General features: G+C 38.1%; 1 protein-coding gene across 1 annotated transcript; it reads left to right on the forward strand.

Annotated features, from left to right (window-relative positions):
* Positions 1–11481: 11481 nt before the first annotated feature.
* LOC146678159 (adhesion G protein-coupled receptor G1-like) lies at positions 11482–19285 on the forward strand. Its single transcript, XM_085413151.1, has 12 exons — positions 11482–11486; positions 11755–11896; positions 12293–12409; positions 13156–13278; positions 13460–13505; positions 13687–13781; positions 15632–15753; positions 15864–16132; positions 17858–17954; positions 18249–18378; positions 18546–18702; positions 19176–19285. Exons 1-12 carry the CDS (start codon positions 11482–11484, stop codon positions 19283–19285), a joined length of 1413 nt encoding a protein of 470 aa, XP_085269277.1.
* The last annotated feature ends 1449 nt before the right edge of the window (positions 19286–20734 follow it).

The raw sequence follows: 20734 nt of genomic DNA on the forward strand, positions 1-20734 counted from the left end.
AAATATGATATAGAAATTTGAATAGTATTTAAATACATTATTCAAATGATTAGAAGCATATAGATGAAAGAAAGAGAGATACTGCTGGGTGAGCTCCATTCACTCACATCATCAGAGAGTGTTATTTATGTATTACTCACATTATTTATTGTATATTGCCTTGGTGCCACTGGGTTTTAGCATGTCTCAATGTCTCACACATTGATGCCATTGAACAGCCGGATTATTTTATCTCAGGAAGTTGGGGGGAAGCAGACAATTCAACAGGAACAGTCTTTTGTCTCTTCAACCACTGTAAGAGGTAGCAAGGAAGTGTGAACTTTTCTTTGGGAGAAGACCAAAGGTGTAAAAACTGCCTTTTGTTTATCTCAGGATGGCTAAAACATACCCTCTTAGATGAACCTTGGCTAGATGTAGAACAAGCACTTTGCAATAATCTAGAGATCTCAGACCTACCATTTATCAGCTCAAACATCCAACGACATGAATGCTTTAAAAGCATCAACATCAGCTCTTCTCTGACAGCATGGTGGGAGTTTCTAAAATTTCTAAAAAGCGTCTTCATTAATCCCATGCAAACGTACACCTATCTGGAACAACCCTGACATATTACAAAACAATAATATGATAAACTTTTCAGATTGGAGTGGTAAAGGAATCAAATATTTAGAACATATACTAGAAGGAACAGAATTTATTTCATTTGACGGACTAGTTACACAATATGGGATCAACAAGAAAAGATTTTTAGAATATCAACAAATTAAATCCATAGTAAAAAAGAAATTTAAACCGGGTCAAGTTGAACTACAAACACCACCAAGTGTGGTTCAATTTCTTACTCTTAAACCCCCCAAATTACTTTCCAAAATATACAGAATGCTTTCTAAAACAGATGAATCAATATCACTTCCTATTGCAAAATGGGAAGCGGATTTATCAGTTAACTTAGACCAAAACTTCTGGTCTCAGATTTGCTTAAAAACCTTTCATCTAATTAGAAATCCCAGTCTTCAATTAATTCAATACAAAATATTACATAGAGTGCACTATACAGGTCATCGGATGTTCAAGATGGGCTTTACGTCTACCAGCAACTGCTCACACTGCCAAACCAATTCACCGGACAATTATATCCACGCTCTTTGGTTCTGTCCACCAGTTCAGAAGTTTTGGCGCGAGATATGTGAAGACTTATCGAAGTGTCTGAAATGTAACATTCCAACTTCCCCCTTAGTGTGTTTGTTGGGCAGCTTAGATAATGTCACTTCAGAAAAGAATATCGCCCATATGGTTTTCACTGCCCTATGCATAGCCAAGAAAACAGTCCTCATGAACTGGAAAAATAAAAATAATCTTAATTCTAACCAATATAGAAATTATCTATTAGATTACATTAGTCTTGATACAGCCTCTGCCACCACATCAGATCAATTGCTCTGGGCTCCTTTGATCAGCTCCATCACCTAGAGGGGGTGGGGGGTCATAGTTTGGTCCCGCCTTCACTGTTGTGATTGGTGTGGGGGTAGGGACAGGCTTAGGGCGTCGGGGGGGTCCCCGGAGGCATCTTCCATGGGGGGCTCAACCCGGGGTAGCGGTCATGTCCGGTTAGGGGCTCTGTTGGCTCTCAGGTGACTGTTTCCTCACGGCTGCGTGCAGCAGGGCTAGGGGAGGGTCTGTGCTGACGGACGTGGGTTACTGACCTGGTAGCCTGGCTGCCCCTGGGTGGGTCCGGGATGGGCGTGAGGTTCTGGGGGTGCTCCGTCTCTGGGCTGGGGCCCGGGCCTCGGGGGCTTGGGTCCTGGTTGGTGTGTTGCCGGGGTTGTGGGCGAAAGCCATTGCAGAGGATACTCTGAATGTAAAGGGAAGCTTGATCCAGCGGGCGTTCCAGGGACAAAGCTCAATATCTGACTATGTCAAGAAATGTGGGTAAAAGTATGTTGTGTTAGATGGCAGAGAAGGGTTTTGTGGGAAAGGGTTCAGCATGAACCAGTTGAAAGTTAGAAAAGCAGTTGGAGAGAAAGAAAAAGAGATGTTTGAGAAGTGAGTTAATAGGTTGATGTGTGGGTGAAAATTTTTAAAAACAATGGTGTAAAAACAATGAAAAATAGGAAATAAAGCAATGAAAACTAAAGAAAAAGAAAGAAAAGGAGAGGAGACAGTGTGGAAGTGTGTGAGAGGGGAATTGTCTCCAACTAGTGGGAGAAGGTGGTACTGCAGTCACCAGCTACCCTTGGTGCACACAAAAGAAACAAAATAGGAGTGTTATAATATTATGAAGAGCAATGTTCCCTCTAATTTTTCATGTGTCTGAGCGAATGCACAAACTCCCTGAGCGGTCCCTTGGACCACTGTGAGCAACAGCAGATGTGTGCACTGTGGTCACGCCAGCATCGAATCCATCCAAGTTACATGGTTTATTAAAATAATCAAATTACAACATTTACATTTATGTGAGACTACCTGTGTGGTTATAACAATAAACACAGCATCCTTTTCTCTTTATGTTTAACTTTATGAATTGATTTATTGTGAGCAACACGAATTTTTGCAGTAAAACAGGAACTAACACACAGAGAGAGACTCAGACACGTGGGCTTGATTCTGAGACCAGAGAGAAACAACATGAAAGCATGACAGACCAGAGAAACAAAGGAACGGAACACAGAGAAGACACTCAGACAACTTGGTATTAGTATCTTTCCCAAGGATATTTGGTATGCAGACTGGAGGAGACAGGGATCAAACCATCAATCTTCAGATTAGTAGGTGACCTATTTTACTTCCTGAACCACAGCCACCCCCGAATAACTGTATCCGGTATATATTGTAAGTGGAATCATGTGTGAAGAGATTTCACCTCCACAAACAGCAAATGCATGGTTTGTGACACAGGAGAATTGCACTGTTAGGTGATTTAGTTAATTAATCTGACCTTAGCACTGCTGTTATGTTGCAGGTCAAATTGATCCACTTTAAAAGTTAAATAAAAGTGCAGGTTTAAGGGTTCAGATGTGTCAAAAGCTAATGTGAGACATATTTCACCACAAACAAACAAACACACACTCCCTATTGACCTCTTGCAAAAATAGGGTTGTTTTGACTTTTGATGGGACCCTTTTCCCCTTGTGTGGGCAAACTCCACCTACACTTAGTGGAAACTCACCAGGAAAGGAGCAAACCATATAGAGTTTTACAAAATGAGCAGCAGATGTAAACAGCTGACAGCCATGGAGGCTTTGATCACAGAAGAGGAGGATGTGTCTAAAGATAAAGACCATGTTGAGGTTGCTGCTATTCAGGTAGTCTTGTTCATTTTGTTAAATTGGAAGGAGCTGGATAAAATGCATTTACATGTGTTCTAGGGGTGTGTGTGTGGGGACTGGTAACAAATGGGTCCAAAACAGAAGGATAGGAAAACAGAGGTGTTTAGTAAATAAAATAGTTTTTATTATAGATAATCTTAACTAGAAGAGCCGGCAAGGCCGTTCTTCCAATTACACTAGAAAAAGAAAGAAGGTCGCAACAACAAAGAACACAACCAAACAAAAAACTCGACATCACGAGGAGGAACTTCCAGGGGCCCACAGGCCCATCATGTCACTACCAGCAGCTAGCTTTACTGCGGCTGAGGCCCACAAGCTCACACTACTCACATGAAGCAGCTACACTCCCCACTACTCCCCACTGCTCCCACTACTCCACACCATAGGCTCTCTTCTGACACAATCTGGAGACACCAGAGAATACCACCCTGCCTCATCCAGTTCATCCCCAACTTCTATGACCTCAGAGAGGTGATTGCTGACTGGGCCCAGGTGGTAAACAAGCCCAATGAACAGCAGCTGTGTCCTGGGAAGAGAGAAGAGTGAGAGAGAGACAGATGGGTGGCGCAAGAGAGGAGGCGGCAGAGAGAACACCACACTCACACAAGAGTAGTTTCAGGAGGCCCGTAACACATGGATATACATGAATATATCCTCGCTCGGGTCTGTAGGTCAAAGGATACATCAACTTTCAGTCTGTGGGATAATGGTGTGCAGATAAATACTGGAATATCGATTCTCATTTTAAAATATTCACACTTTAATAATTTAGGGTACATTTATACTTTAACATTAACGGAAAAACAGTGAAAAGTAGTTATATTATCGGGTTCATCGGAATGATTGACAGAAGCTACTTGACAAACCTGTCACGGTGATATGTAAAATACAGCTGTATAAATGCGTCACAGCTCACGTGTGCTTCCAGGTGCAGCGGGAGAAAACGTGGAGCTGGAAGCACGCGTGTAGCTGAATTTGGAAAGTGTTGACGTTCTGTTGACATTTAAACAACAGGGACTTCCTCGTATGATAAATATTACAGAATCCCATTTGTTCAAATTTACATTCACAAATATGGTTATGAAATTAGTAATTAGTAAATAAATACATGCTACAGTACATAGCTGTATTAGTTTACCTTGGGGGTCATATGTGTGTCCCTGCCATCACATGGATTCAGTTGGACTAGATTTAGTCAGGTAAAGATGTAGCGTAGAGCATTTAAAGAGCATTACGTAGGTTGGGTATCATTAAAATATATGCAGTAGCTGTAAGCTACAACTCATAATATTTCATACATAAGATAGATCAATATAACCTGTATTGATAAAATGTTTCTCAGTTGTTTTATGATTTTCAATCAGTCACACTCATTTTTCATTTGAAAATTTAGGTACTTACTTTTCATGTTTTTTTATTTCTTGTATAATAATTCTTTCTAATTAATAAGAACAAGAAGTCTGATGTCTTTTATTCATTACAAAAGGTATACATTATAGTATACTGTATCATCGATGCCATCCTGAATTTTACTTGCTATCAGATCGGAATAGAAATCAGTATTGCACGTCACTGGCAGCCAGAGAGCAGCAGGCGATAGAGATGCTTTGGGTTTGTTTAGGGGAGCTGTTAGGTGTCCATGTTTTTCAACTGGTATTTCTTTCTATATTTTTTTTTCTGTTTTGCAACACAGATTCTCTTTGGGGTTGCATAAGGAAGGTTGTCTGGTGTTTAAAAAACTCTAACAGCTCAAACACAGCTGGCGAATGACAAGGGACAAGCCATAAATGGTTTGTCCAACCTGAAAAGAGAAGAGAGTAGTAGAGATAGATATAATTGATAGTTCCGCCTCTTGTTTCAGATAGTTTACATGTCATTTTATGAACTTGGCAGGAATCTTTCCAAGCGGAGCAGGTTTACTCATTTGCATTTTTCCTGCTGTCACATCAGGTGTGTTCTGGATTGTTTTCAGGTGAAATCATTTCTACAATGAGATCCAAAAAGGGTAGGCTATCATGTTGTTGTCCTTATATTAGAGAGCTCTTTTAGCTTTGTGTATTGTCCTTTAGTGTATTGAATTAGAGTATTTCGTCGTATGTGTTTTTATGTGTCCAGTACTAGTTTATGTGTAACTGCGGTTTACTTATTGATGCCTTTTTTAGTGAGGAAGTGGACAGTGCATCCTCGGTTTTTTAACATAAAACTCATTGTTGCATCCCAAATATGATCTCCTTAGACTAATTTTTAGTTTTAGTATCCTTATTTTCCTCTGACTTGTCTCTTCTGTGTCTAGGTTCTAGATCTAACATAATGTAATGGAAGTTTGTTAGGCACAACCACCACAAGACACAATACTGAAAGACAATGGCACTACACATATTCCTTAAAAAGTAAACTTTTAGCACTTACTTCAGATATCCTGCTATCAATCGGCAACTGAATGAAGTCAAGCTTGCTGTGATAATTCACTGAAAATTACGTCTACAGCCGAAATTCTCATTTAACGTAACTTATATCAATGTGACATTTAATTATTAGATGTCCATTCAACATCCTTCCTGTTCTAAAGGATTACAACCACAATACAAATGCCATACAAATACACCTGGCTGCAGGAATACAGATTGAAATCTGTCTGGAGATTCTCTCTAAATTACAAAGAAGTTACTTGCAAACTTCCAGCAATCTCTCTGAGAGGGACTGCAATCAGTCCAGGTCAGACTGTCACTCTTTGCAGAATGGTGGCTATCAGGCGGTCTGTGCAATTGCAGTGTGATCAAAAGTGGTCATGAGTGTTCAAGAGCCTCAAGTTCTGGGCATCCACCAGTTATAATCTGCTGGAGAATGTGAAAACATTAAAAAGAGCCACCAGGCTGCCACTGATTCGTTTTCATTTGTTGTTGTTAATTCAAGGAGGTTGCAATCCTATTTGTATTTGTGTGATTGTTTGATTCTCCATATTCAAAGTGCGTTTAGTGTTGGACAAGTTTGTTCAGCTAACGTTATCACTGGATGGTGGTGCAGGGGATGAGCCCTCTTGATGTTTAGTATTCTGAGTAGGGCTGCAGATTAATTATTATGGTAATCTATCAATTATTTCATCGATTCATCGAGAAATTAGATAAGAAATGCTTTTGGCTTATCAATGAGCAATAATAAATATTCAAATGAGAACAAACACAGGTCTTAAGTTGAACTACATTCAACATCTGTCCAAAAACAACAACTAAATCATTTGATTTTATGTCCGTGCCATATTGAAATTTAATTTTTAAAATAAACTGTTTCTATGTCAAGCATCATATGTATAATTGTCTACTTTACAATATAAAAGGGCCATTGGTGCTGTACAAATAAAATTGAATTGAACTGAAAGAAAGCATTTCTTAAATGCAAAAAGTATCTAAATAATCAGAAGTACAATCAAAGGTCAAAGTCACATAAAATACGGTATATATGGAATCTAAGAAATTTACCTTTACTATGTGTTCTTGGAAACCTTTCTGACATTAATAGGAGGCAAGTTTTTGTGTAGCTGAAAACAGACATTATAATGTCTCAGGTCATTTACACGTCATTTTTTATAAATTTACAGAAAACATTGTCAAAGACAGCAGTTTACTCATTTTCTTTTTTTCCAATTGTTACATAATTCGTGTTCCATTAACTTTTCAGGGGAAATGAATTCTACAAGGGCATCTAGCATCATGCAAGGGTATGCTTCATTTTTGTTCTCTTTATGTTAGAGATGCTTTCTTTATTAAGTATTTAATCTGTTTAATGCTAGTTTAAGAACACAAAATAAATATGAATATCAGGACTAAAAGTTGCCTATTGATGATTTTTGCAAAGGTACATGGCAGTAAGATTGTGGGGGTTTCTACATGCATGTTTTTTCTAAACATATTTTTCTATGAATATAATAATCATTATCATTATGATTATTGTAGTTGTTGCTATTGTTATTTTCATATATTCCATTCCATTGGATGAGTATTCCACATCCAAAACATTTTTCATTTAAATAAGGATACATTCAGATAAATATTTTGCTAATTCTCTTACTGACATGTGCAGTAAGGGGAAACTGTGCAATCTTATTGAAACACAAATGCAAAAGTACCCTGCCTCACTATTCCTAATGTTTTCTTTTTTTAATTAACACGCCAATTCTTTGCCTGTTTGATGTTAGAAGGCAATTGCATCAAATTTTCAATATAAACAATAACATCTTATATATAGAATCAGAATCAGAATCAGAAAGGGTTTTATTGCCAAATGTTGAGCAGGTTTACAACATTAGGAAATTGCTGCGGTGCGGTGGATCATAGCTTGGTCATTTTCAACCACACTAGGGAAGCTCGTCCCATTTTGACCCTGGGGCCTTCAGGTCATGCTCGGCACAAATGTTCCTGTATACTATGCTTGCCACTTTATGGCATTCTAGCATCTTGCACCTTGCACCCGAGCCTGTCCCAACTATTTGAGAAGGGTTCCTGCCATCAAACTCAAAATTACCTTATTTTTTTTCTTAAAATGTTGAGCTTAAAATTGTTAGATGTTTTGTGTGCGTTCTATTGTGAATAAAATATGGGTTCATATTTATAATCAAATGTATATTTATAATACAAATCACTGCATTTTGTTTACATTTACATTTAACACAGTGGCCCAGCTATAATTGAAATTGGGGTAATAGTTATATAAACCGATGCTCTTCACATTGGACTGATGATGATGAAGTTTATCACAAGGCCTATTCACCTTGATAAAAAACATGTAACTATAAATGAATAAGTGGTGTTTTGTTGTTGTTGTTGTTGTTGTTGTTCTAAACTGATTCTCTCCATTTCCCCAGGATAACATGTTGCATGCTTTGGTGGCTGTTGTCTTTTGTATCTCATGGAAGCTTCTCCTGGAGCTGTGTATCAGGAGCTTCCTGTGGCAATTATTGCAGTTCAGTTTGTAATGAAACATTCTGTAAGTGGTTTAATGCATTTCTCTTAACTTTATCTTAAGTAAACTGAGAAGAGACAGGGACAAGTTTTAGATGAATTTCATAAATATTCTTTATTTATTAGGGTGGCAGCGTGGTGCAATGCTTAGCATTGTCGCTTCACAGCAGAAACCCCAGGTTTTGAATTCACTGTGGGACCTTTCTGTGTGGCATTTGCTTGTTCTTCCATGCTTTGGTGGGTTCTTTCCAGTTACTCTGGTTTTCATCCACAGTCCAAATATATGCATTGGCCTAGGTTAATTGGTGAGTCTAAATTAGGCATAGGTAAAAATGTGAGTGTGAAGGGTTGTCTTTCTCTCTGTGTTAGCCCTGGTTGTGGTAACCAAATCTTCCTTAACCACAAACACTTCCTTCCTTCCCTCAACTTTAGTTGCCTCTGGAACACATTTAGAGAACAATGGTTCAAGTGTTAAATCCTCTTTCTGTAGCCAAGCAACCTCACTAGCACTAGGGAGAGCCTCGGACTTCAAAGGATATAAAATGTGTTCAGCTACTCTTGTTCTCTTCACCTTTTCATGTCTTCTCTGTCACGTGCTCTTTTTTGGTTTAGAATGAGTGCTAGACTCGTCCAATGGCGCATCCTCATTTGCAAAAGGCAATTCATCCAAACCCAAAGCATTAACCTGTTGCTCCTTTGCTTTTGACCTTGTGACCGCTAACAAACTTTCAACTGCTTCAGCCTGACATGAATGCTTGGTTATTAGCTCTGTAAATATTGGAAGATCACGGCCCAACACCACTTGATAAGGCAGAGTTTGCAGCACTCCCACTGAAAGAGTGTAACACTGGCCTTCAACTTCAATTGCAACCTCAGCAATTGGGTACGATACCTTATCACCATGAATACAGCACACATTCACTGTGGAGGCCTATCTCCCCCCACCACTTTCGCTGCCAGTGGCAGACGCCCTCAGACAAGGGTGGATGGATGGGCATCCAGGTACCCATCGGCTCACTCCTGGTGGCTGCTTGTCGGGGCCTGGAGCCTGGGGCTCTCTCGGCCTGAGGTTCGGTCACTCTGGCACAGCTGGCTGCCAGCGGAGCTCACGGGCACGTCACTGCCCATGAGCTCCGCTGTTTATTATATTGCTCTCTTTTTCTTTGCTTGTTTTCTCTTTTTTCTTTCTCAACAGGTGATCCAGGTCATTGATATATATATTTTTTTGTCTGTTTGTTTTGTTGGTTTTTGCCCTTTATCACCGTCCCTCTTCCCCGCTCTTTTTCTTTCCCTCTTTCTTTCTCCCTTTTCTTTTCCCCAGTCAAGTCTGTCCCGTGTTCAGCAAATGAAATTAAAATAAACAATAAAAGCAAAGGTGAATCAAATAGACCAATACGGCAAGGCTGGGGTGGTCCATTTGGTAAAGTAAATTCATTGGGCATCTTTCTTTGCCTTAGACAACAATTCTGATGGCAAAAGAACCAAATGGGACAGGCAAAAAAACAAACAAACAAACAAACAAAAAAAAAAAAACAAGTACCCCAATTGATGGCTCATGTTGCTGACATTCAAATTCATTTTTGTGATTCTCACTGACTTCAGTTTGTCTAGCAGAACAAATGTAATTTTTACTAACAGACATCTTTGTACACTGAGCTTTAAGATGACCTATTTGACCACACAAATGACATGTTTTATTGGTTTTATTTTTTGTCTCAGATCTGGCAGGATCTGAGTTATACCAGTTCTGTCATGTGTGCTTAGCGTTTAAGTCAGTTCCACCACCTAACTCGTTCGATGGCATGTTGGAAAAAAAAACCTAGCTTGAATGAAGTCTTTTGATGGTCGACAAGCTGCTAAGAAAGCTTCAGCCAGTTCTGCTGCGTGCTTGGAAGTCTTTAGGATATGTTCCTTAAACCACATCTGCATATCAGGATTCAGAACCTTTAGAAACTGTTCCATAACAATGGAATATCCAATTTGATCGTTCGTCTTTGGGGTTCCCTCTTCTCCAAAAGTACTAGAACAAAACCTCATTCGATAGGTGTCAAAACTTATTTCATACTTCTGCAAGACAGCACACTTTACTTTTGCATAGTCCATAGTGTCATCAATATCCATAGCTACATAGGCGGAACAAGCTTTCCCAGTTAGCAGTGGTGCTAGGTGAAGAGCCCACTGATCTCGTGGCAATTAGTAATTCTTTCAAATGTGATCAAATAATGTTCAATGTCCTTACCTTCACTGTCAGGTTGAATTTTTGGCACCTTCCAGTCTGAATGTCTCATCAGTGTTGAAAGCTGTGCTTCACTGGGTTGATGTACTGGCTCCAAGTCAAACTTATTTGATTCTTGTGTGCTGGAAGATGGTTCTGGAGTAGGTCCTCTTGAAGACGCAGATGTAGATGCTTGAACTTCAAGCAACTGACGCTATTGGTTGCCCTGCTGCACCTGCTGTTGAACCTGGGCAAACTGATGCCGGATTTGCCTGCATCTATCCTCCTGGTGCTTGTGCTCTTGCTCCAGTTTAGCATCGAGTTCAGCCTGCTGTTGCATCAGAGTTCGCAAACGTTTGGACAATTCAGCCACATTCTCTTGTCCATCAATATAGCCACTTACTGCCCCTTGTTGGTCGCTGCCATCTTGTAAATCACCTGCTTCACATTCTGGAACAAGCCCTCTCTTTGCTTGGGTAGACATCTTCTCCACTCATTAATTGGCCTGGAAACCCACTGCTGCTGCCACCAAATGTGGTAGAACTTGACTTAAGCGGCCAAAGAAGTGCAGGAGACAGATGCTGTCCAGTGTAGCGAGTGATTTATTCACCATTTTGTGACCAAACCATATTTACAAAAATAAATTAAAAAAAAAACTCAACTCCATAATTAACTCAGTTCAAATAAACATAACTAAACTTAAATCAACGGAAATTAAGGTCAAACTCCATACAGCTACACTGACCTGGTCCTTCCTTCCTGAACACCTGCGTTCACCCGCTTAAATAGTCCACTCACCCCTGGACTATTCCATTAGGTAGGTGAGAAGAACCAGAACCAGTCCATTTACTTCTTTTGCACAAAGTAGTCTATGGCTAAAAGTTCATGATACAATGAATAATGTCTATTTTGAGCTGAAACGTAATACCCCCATGAAAAATTTATTTAAATTGTTTCCTTTAATTACTTTACAGCCAGCTGCTGTATGAGGTATACAACAAACATCCTGGATGGTTCAACCCAAACAAACCCTGCTGAGTAAGCATTTTATTTACCCTAAATACATGATTTTTTTTTTCAGTTTGTCAGAATTTGGTGTTTGAACATTTGTGTGGTGGGTGAGTGCAATTTGTAAAACACTTTACATTAAAAATGAAGAATTTGGTAATATTAAGAATATTTTTGTGTTATTGAATCGATGACAGGGTGTAAACTAATATAATACTTGTGATGAACTATTCTTGTCCTTTTCCACCAGAGCCTTGATGAGCCTAGAAAAAATTCTAGAAGAAACTCCAGTAAAAGGAGTCATAAATATATCTTCAGGCAATTTTGTGGCTCTCCTCTTCAAACCCACTGGTTCCTTTACAGGCCTTGAAATTTATGCCAGTGACAATGAGGTAAAAACCCAAAAGACAGAAAGGATTGACACTGCTGTTTTCACTTTTTGGGAGCAATACTAACCACGTCCAATCATTTCTTTGGCTTGGGCTGAAATATCTGAACAACTGTTAGACGATATTTAAACAATGTGTACACACACTTTGATCTCAGATGATGACTTTTACTGATTACTGCTTTGATTGACATTGCCTTGAGCACAATTTGCAGGTCATATTATTTTCTTATCAATTATTACATCACTGAACAAATTTCCATTTCTAAATTTCCTTGCTATTAATACTTCAAAAAGCCTTTTAAATACCATCAACTGTGCAGTAGCTGTGACAGTTCTATCATACTACTTCATGTATTCAAATGCAATATTTCTCCCTCTGTTTCTGGGAATGATATAGGCAGGATTGAGTCAGGTCCCCAAGAGCAAAGTGCATGTTCAGCTACCAAGCACTCTGAATATTGGACAACAGGACAAGATTGTGTTCTCCTTGTTTAAGTTGCCTGAAACAAATGGGGTAGGGCAGCATATGGGCTTCTGTAAAATACTTTGTTTCTTCTGTTGTGTATAAAATTCTCCACAATTTTCTCACAGTCAATATGAAATATGTTTTGAGTTCTAAATCAAGCTTGTTCCAATGAATCCCATGGATACTTGATTCGACTGGGTATTGGGGAGCTATCTTTTTATTTGATTTGTGAGCAGGTACCATTTTTAAACCTGATTTATCTTTTACTGTTGTAGTGTTTATAGTTTATTTCTGCACGTAACTCCAACTGCAAATTCACATAGATTTTTTTTGTGATTGATTGTATATCATTGGCCAAGTTTTAGCCAAGTTCACACTCATTCAGAATTCCTTTCAGTATTTTTGTACATAATTTGCTTTATTATTATTACAAAGGAAAAAAAGTAAATGGGTTAAGGGTTGTGTTACACATCATGCAGGCTGAATTATGTTTTGAAAAAAGAGGAAGAGTTACTCAAACACAGTGATGCACAAGAAGTTGATCTTTTGGTATTATGTAAATCAAAATGTAAAGCAATACAAATTTAGAAACATTTGAATTTAGGGGGTAGAGTAGTAGTACATGGGAAAAGACAAACCTCTTGTTTTTACTAAGATGTAAATGACAGATTCAAAACAGTGCGACATTATCTCTGAGTTGCTTTCCCCTTTTGCAGTTAGAATTTTATAAAAATCTTACGTAAAATCATTATGAACAAACTTTTAAATGAACTGGTGTATGTGTTGCATTCTAGACTGATGCGGGAGTGTTATATGATGTATATGATCGAAGACTGGTTATCCTGAGTGTGCAGGGCAAGCGAATATCAGGTCTTAAGGATCCTGTCAACATCACCATAAACTTTAAGGATATAAATGTAATTATAATTTCATTTCATCACTTGTTCCACTCTTGCATATTGATATATAATCCTGAATATTATGGAAGTCTGTGTAAATTATTATTATTACTAAAAGTTAGTAAAAAAATATAGATGCATAACACTAAACAGATATAAAATAGTTATTTTGTTATATGTCTGTTTATTTTTGCCATAGAAAACCCAGGAACCCTCCTGTCAGTTCTTTAATTTTTCAACAAACAGTGAGTAACCAAGCATGATGTCTCTCATAAAAAGTAATATGTACCATAACTATGTCTTTTTTAAATTTGTAGTCATCTGGGTTTCTAGTTTCACTCAACATTACAGATTTCTGAGTGAACTGATATAATTAAGAGGTGACAGCATCTCATGGATAATAGTTGTTTTTGTTTCACTTACCAGATTTCAGTACGGATGGCTGTCGCACTCGGTGGACTGATGGTCAGAGTAATGTCACCTGTTCCTGTGACCATTTCACATACTTCGGCGTGCTCATGGTAGATTTATTCTTTTTTAATATACAAAGTATAATGAACAAAAAAAGGCATAAAATTATGCCAGTAATTTAAGAAATCTTTTAAATAAATAAATAAGAAGGAGAGTTTTAAAAAGAATTACATCACAGTTTTGTCATGCCTCAGTTAGGCTTGTTAAATCCAAAAGTTTAGGAAAACACTAAACAAGTATTGCTTGCTATGAAGGTTTGCCAGGGTTAGGGCTGCCACGATTAGTCGACTAGTTACGATTACGTCGACTATCAAAATCGTCGCCGACTAATTTAATAGTCGACGCGTCGTTTGAAGCTTTGTAAGATCACAAAAGACGCAGGAATAAGTAGCAGGATTTAAGCGTGTAATAACGGACCGAAACAGAAGATGGCAGCACTGCATGTACAAGGATGCCAGCTGCCATTAACCCCAAAGAAGAAGAAGCTGTGTCCCAGAATTCATAGCGCAGCCCAGCTCAGTTTCCAACAATGGCAGCAGCTAGTTAGTTTGAATATTACTGGTATTATTCTTTCTGGGTCACAAAATAAACGTTTAACATATATTCAGGCGAGAATGTAGCTGTGTAAACTTTAAATATCTGCTCAGTTTATCAAGACACCACATACTTTCAAAAACACTCCGACGTTTTCGGAGACGTCTGTTACCCACTAGCTCGATAGCTAGCCGGGGGCAAGGCTCACTAGCGCCGGTGAGAACACTGGACTCCCAGCAAACAGTTTTCAAACCCACCGCTGTCTTTCGCTACTCAGGTTAAACATATATGAGTCACTTAGATAACTTAAAAATGTTATTGTTTTGCTTTTTTTTGTATTTTATTTGTTCCTGAGTAAATCGGTTTGGCTGAGATTAAAGTTACAGTTTTTACACAGCTGAATAAACGTCAAGCAGACAGCTGATCATCAGAAGTGTGAGATGCTCGAGAATATACTCCGGTGTCCTGTTATATTTTAGATAGCAAGGAGCAGACGGCTGAGTTTATTAAACTCCACCGAAACAATCTGCAAATTTCATTAAAATGTAATAAACTAACATCTTGTCTTTTTTAGTTAGCACAGACCTTAAACACTTAAAGCTGTAAGCTAATGATAGTTATATAAGAGCAGATGCTGCTGGTGCAATAAGCTGTAGGTTTTACGTCCAATGGATGCATGATCTGATTAGTCGACTAATCGCAAAAATAATCGGTGACTAGTCGACTATCAAAATAATCGTTTGTGGCAGCCCTAGCCAGGGTAAGAACATTTATATGCAAATATTAGTAAATGAGGTCCAGTGTCCTTCAGACAGGCAAGAACAAAATGGAGGCAACGTACAAGAATACCAAACATGGAAAAGGTCCACGCAGCTCATACTCAAGCGTGGAATGATGTGGTACCTTGCAGTCATTGAGCTGACTGCATTCACGGTGTACCTATGCATTACAGTGTCAAATGTGAGGCACTCTGTCTGACAGCTAAAGCTTGGGTCAGGCAACAAGCTAATGACCCCTACACACCAGCTACTGGAATAAAAGTTGTGAGTTTATTATAACGGATACAGTAACATTTAATTAGCTTTCTGTTAAAAACAGCAGAGGTGATTTAATATGCCAGTTAACTTGCCAATTGTAACAAAAGCAGTTAGGTCTGAAATATTGTTATTAAAGTTAAAAAGGCTAAACTTAAACATTTTGTAAAATGAATACATTTAAAAAAACTATCTTAAATAAATAACCGACCCATTTTTAGGATTTGTCCACCTAGTAAATATAGAATCACTAAACTTAAAACATCTAAAAACCTCAATTTTGTGCCACTAATAATGTGAACAAATAATGTGAAAGTGTATTTGCTCCACAGACATCTCCTTCTGTGCACGTCTCAAAAAAAGAAATTGAGATATTAGCATACATTTCTGTGATTGGCTGTAGCGTGTCTCTCTTTACTCTGATCATCACCGTTTTACTCTTCATCACAAACAGGTAATTTGTGGTTTTTTGTTTTTGTTTTTTTCCCCATCAACATATTTTTCAATCAAATATGACAAAGAAAGTTGTCATTTACAATAGATCCCTTCTTCTCTATCCAACAGGACACTCAGAGAAGATCTTTCTATGAACATCCACATCAATCTCGTCATCGCCCTGATCCTCCTCAACCTGCACTTCCTGCCCAGTCAGGCAGTGGCAGCACACCCCTCCACTTGGCTCTGTTTCTACATGGCTCTTGCCCTTCACTACTCCCTGTTGGCCACTTTCACCTGGATGGCCTTGGAGGGGTTCCACCTCTACCTTCTCCTAGTTAAAATCTTCAACATTTCTGTCAGCAGATACATTTTCAAACTCAGTGTGGTGGGATGGGGTAAGTGGAATCCTTCAAACAGGAAGCGGTGGTTATTAGCAGTGTTGGGCAAGTTACTTTGAAAAAGTAATTAATTATAGTTACTAGTTACTTCTTCAAAAATGTAACTGACTCAGTTACTGAGTTACAAGATCCTAAAAGTAATTAATTACATGAAAAGTAACTATTAAGTCACTTTAAAAAAAGGTTTAACCCTCTGGGGTCCAGGGTATAATTGGCCATTTTAAACCACTTTTGATTTTACCTCTACATTTCACCTTTAAAAACGATTTACTTTACTTTGTCTGGTATCATTCTTTTCAGCACAACCTCACGTCTGAATTTACAGTTGTGTTTTCATTTTGACATTCTGTATTAACACAGTTGATCTAAAATCAGACAAAAAAAACATAAAATCTGAGTAGAAAGTTATATTTTTTACTGCAGCAACCACAGACATGTTTAATGAATCATATTTCAGAACTTTAAATGCAAATATAAATGATCAATTTTAAAATCCTATGCACAAGTTTTGCCAACAACAAAGTTATCTGCTGCAATTTACCTTTTACCCTCTTTTTAAAAAAAAAAAAAAAAAAAAAACATTTCAAACTGTTGACATAACAATCAGCTGTTCTGCATTAAATAAGATTCCACACAAATTATTTGTGCCACTCCAAAAAATAATTTCTCTCCACTATAAAGGAGAACATTACAGCCTGATACCTGCAGGTGTATCACTCCTTTTTTTACCTGGCGCCTCATTGTTCTGACACACAACACAAAACTATCTACAACACTACACACTAACTACACAAGACAACACATTAACTACACACTCCAAACATGCTGAAGGTCACAAATCTCTCACATCTCAAAACTCGCTCTCTCTCGTTTTCTGCTGTTTCTCTCTCGCTCTTTCTCGCGGTCACTCCTTAAACTTCCCCCTCTTCCTAAACAACCAAATGTCATGTTGCCATATCATTTTTGATTGGTCGACATGGTGCATTTTTTCACCAACTGTTTTCTGTTTTATTTTTTGGTCATAAGCAGAGAGTGCTTGCTAGCGCTGTCCTTAGACAGTAAACGTGACGAAACTATTGAGGAAAAAACGCCGCGTATATATTGATTATCATGACTCTGGTTTTACGTGGCCTATCAACACAACTGGTATATATCACCTTGTTGCTTTGTCATCTTGAAGTGGTCATATGATTAGCTTACCACAATTACTTTATTCCTCCTTAGTCAAACAGCAGCACTCATGCGAAAGTTTGCCCCCTTATAGAATAGAATAGAATAGAATTCAACTTTATTGTTATTGCACATGCACAGGTACAGGGCAACGAAATGCAGTTTGCATGCATCCAGAAGTGCTTTAGCCATGATATAGATATATTACAATATATGTAAGCTCCAGGTGTTGTGCCAAAAAGTGATTGTGATTGCCATCCGCCGGAGCGCGCACAGCTGCTGAAAGCTGTAGTGCCCAGATTACTTATGTGCATTAAGCTGAACACAGCTTCAGCTGTCTGTTTGTTGAAAAATAGTAACGCAACAGCACAGCATTTTCTTGTTAGTAACCGTAACTGCGTTGTAACGATAGAAATAGTAATCAGTAATTAGATTACTTGTAACTTAAAAACGTAACGCCGTTAGTAACGCCGTTACTTGTGATGCCATTATTCGCATCACTGGTTATTAGTCAGCAAACTTCAGAGTGACTAATCAATTCTTGTGTTTCAGGTGTTCCTGCAGTGATTGTGTCAGTGGTGGTGATCATAGACAGAAGCTTTTATGGCCATGTCCTTCTAGACAAGTCAAACCATGATGACACTAAAATGTAAGGAAAACCTTTTAAAGGGTATGAAATTAGGAATTATAATTAATGTTGACTTATTAACTGTTTTGGATGTGTATTAGAAATTCAATATATATTTCAATGTTTTAAATTGTCTTGTACAGCACTTTGCTCAATGCTCCTATTGTAATTAAATGTGCTATATAAATAAATAAACTATAAATTAACAAGTGGAAAAAAATATTAAGCAATGCTGAGACACTCAGTCATCTATATACACTCAACAAAAATATAAACGGGTAAGATGAAATCACTGTCTATTTCCTTTCTTTGTAGATGCTATATATCTAATGAAATAGTGAAGGTGGTCACTACCACTGGACTGTTCACCATGGTGTTCCTCTTTAACATAACCATGTTTATGGTGACAGTCAAGCGTGTTTTGAATGTTGGGTATAACAAAGAGGTATGAGTTATTCTTGCAATCTTTTTTAAATGAACATTAACCATTGATATTTCCAATAATTAGACACTGAAGAACAGCTTTTGTTCATACACAATTCAAGGCCTCTGTTAGCTTCAGATTGTCAATAACCTGCTGTGTCATATGTCATTGTGTATTTGACAAATTAGTTTGGGCAGCTTCACCATAAACAGGTCAGGAAAGCAATTTGCGCCCTGCTGGGTGTCAGCGTTCTGCTCGGGATTACTTGGGGCCTGGTTTTCTTCTCATTTGGTTACCTGACCACTGTTGCCCTCTACCTCTTCTGTGTTCTGAACTCCCTGCAAGGTCAGTATAGTTTGCTCCTATTCATTTATCTCACTTCTTTAACGACTTCGGTCACTGTGAGTGCTGAAGCTGGCATTTTAAAAACATGCATATGCAGCGCCAGGGTAACAATGCATTAAACAACAGCCATTTGGCTGCTGTTTATGCTATATATGGTATTTTTTACAAAATCATATGTTGGGGTCTTATTTTAGGTTTATGAAACCTGTTTATGCTCATAAACAGTTAATAATAGGAACGTAAACTTTTTTATAGGCCAGTTTGGGAATGTTACAGTGTTGGGATTGAATGAGTGATGCATAATATTAATATACATCCTTATACTTGGAGCAGATTTTTGACATTACTGTTATATACTCTGTATGAAACAGTAATGTCTGAAAGAGTTGAATATCAGTTTCGTTTGCATGATTTGTACTTCTTGTACACAGCCTAAACCTATTTCACCGTTTCTCCCCCTGTATGCTGTGCAGGGTTCTTCATCTTCCTGTGGTTTGTGAAGTCACTGAGAAAGGGTAAAAGCTCTGCCCCTAAGATAAGCAGTGAAGCAACTTCCCCCAACAGAAAGCTTAACAAAAACTAACAGCTCAGGAACTGAGTTGTTGGAATTTTTGTCTGATATTATTATTTCTGCTTTAGGTTGTTTACAGCGACTGATTTTTAAATTATTTAAATGAATGTGATATTTGTGAAATTTTTAAAGGCACTATTTAAATGTTATGTTTGATGCTTTGTGATTATAACATCCAGTGTAAAATAGGGCACTTCTGGGAGTGAAAGTTATAAATGCTGATATGATGCATCTTCATTCATTTTGTGTGTGAACCAACTGCCATTGGTTTCAGTAGCCTGAGTAATTTTGATATTGTCATGCAGATTACACCATCACTGTTGTGTTTTGCTGTATACTTATATCCTATTTCATGTGATATTTGAAATATCTTTCCTATATCTTCTTATCACATATATAAAATAAAATATATGAATCCTTTCAATAAAATCATGTATATTTGAACCTCTATTTGCACACATTGTGAGTTGCATACATTCACATTTCACTAGAATCTGTGTTTATGAATGCAGACATATTGCTGCCTGATGTTTTGAACTATTGAACATGTAAAATTAACATTTCCAACTGCAGCTATAAAGACAGAACCTTCTTTAACAGGCTGAAATTTAAATATGAGTGTTATGTAAGTGGCTAAAGTAAATAGCTTTTATCAAAAGATAGTCCAAGTTTAAACTATACTCTTTCTGTACACATCGGTGTTTCTGCCTCAGGTCATTGGTGTAGTTGATGATAGGGAGTTGGTTTAACCACATTCAGGTCTCTAAAAGCATCACTTACTCTAAAATTGTCCGGACATTAAACTCAGCCTACGGTAACCAGATGCCAAGAAATAAAGCTCCTACAATAATACAGTAAACAGAGAAAAGCCCAACAATCATATGACACCCTATGAGCATAATAACTAATGATTAAATGCAGAGACGTGTATAAACACGTAGTGAATGAAAAGGGTGGCTGAAGAAAAACTCACTCACTGATGTGCTGTTTGAGTGAGTCAAGATATTTAACAGTAACAGCTTTGAAAGTTATAACACATGGTGACACAAGATATATGTCAAGCTTTTATAAACACTGGAATAAGTGTCTATATGACTACCGCCCAGTAGCCCTCACCCCCATCATCACAAAGTGCTGCTAGTCCTAGCACACTTCAAATCCTGTCTCCCACCCCACCGTGGACCCCCACCAATTTGCATACTGTCAGAACAGGAACTCAGAGGATGCAGTCTCCATCGCACTGCACTCTGTCCTATCACACCTGGACAACAACAACACCTACGCCAGAATGCTGTTTATAGACTTCAGTTCAGCATTCAATACAATCCTCCCCTCACAACTCATCAGGAAACTGACAGACCTGGGCATCAGTTCCCTCATGTGCAAATGGTTACTGGACTTCCTGACCAACTGCCCCCAACATATCCAGCTGGATAACTGCTGCTCATCTACAATCACAAT

Source organism: Rhamphochromis longiceps, linkage group LG1 (assembly GCF_057381845.1).
Source record: "Rhamphochromis longiceps isolate RC_006_pf linkage group LG1, R_longiceps_female_GT1.1, whole genome shotgun sequence".
NCBI lineage: Eukaryota > Metazoa > Chordata > Actinopteri > Cichliformes > Cichlidae > Rhamphochromis > Rhamphochromis longiceps.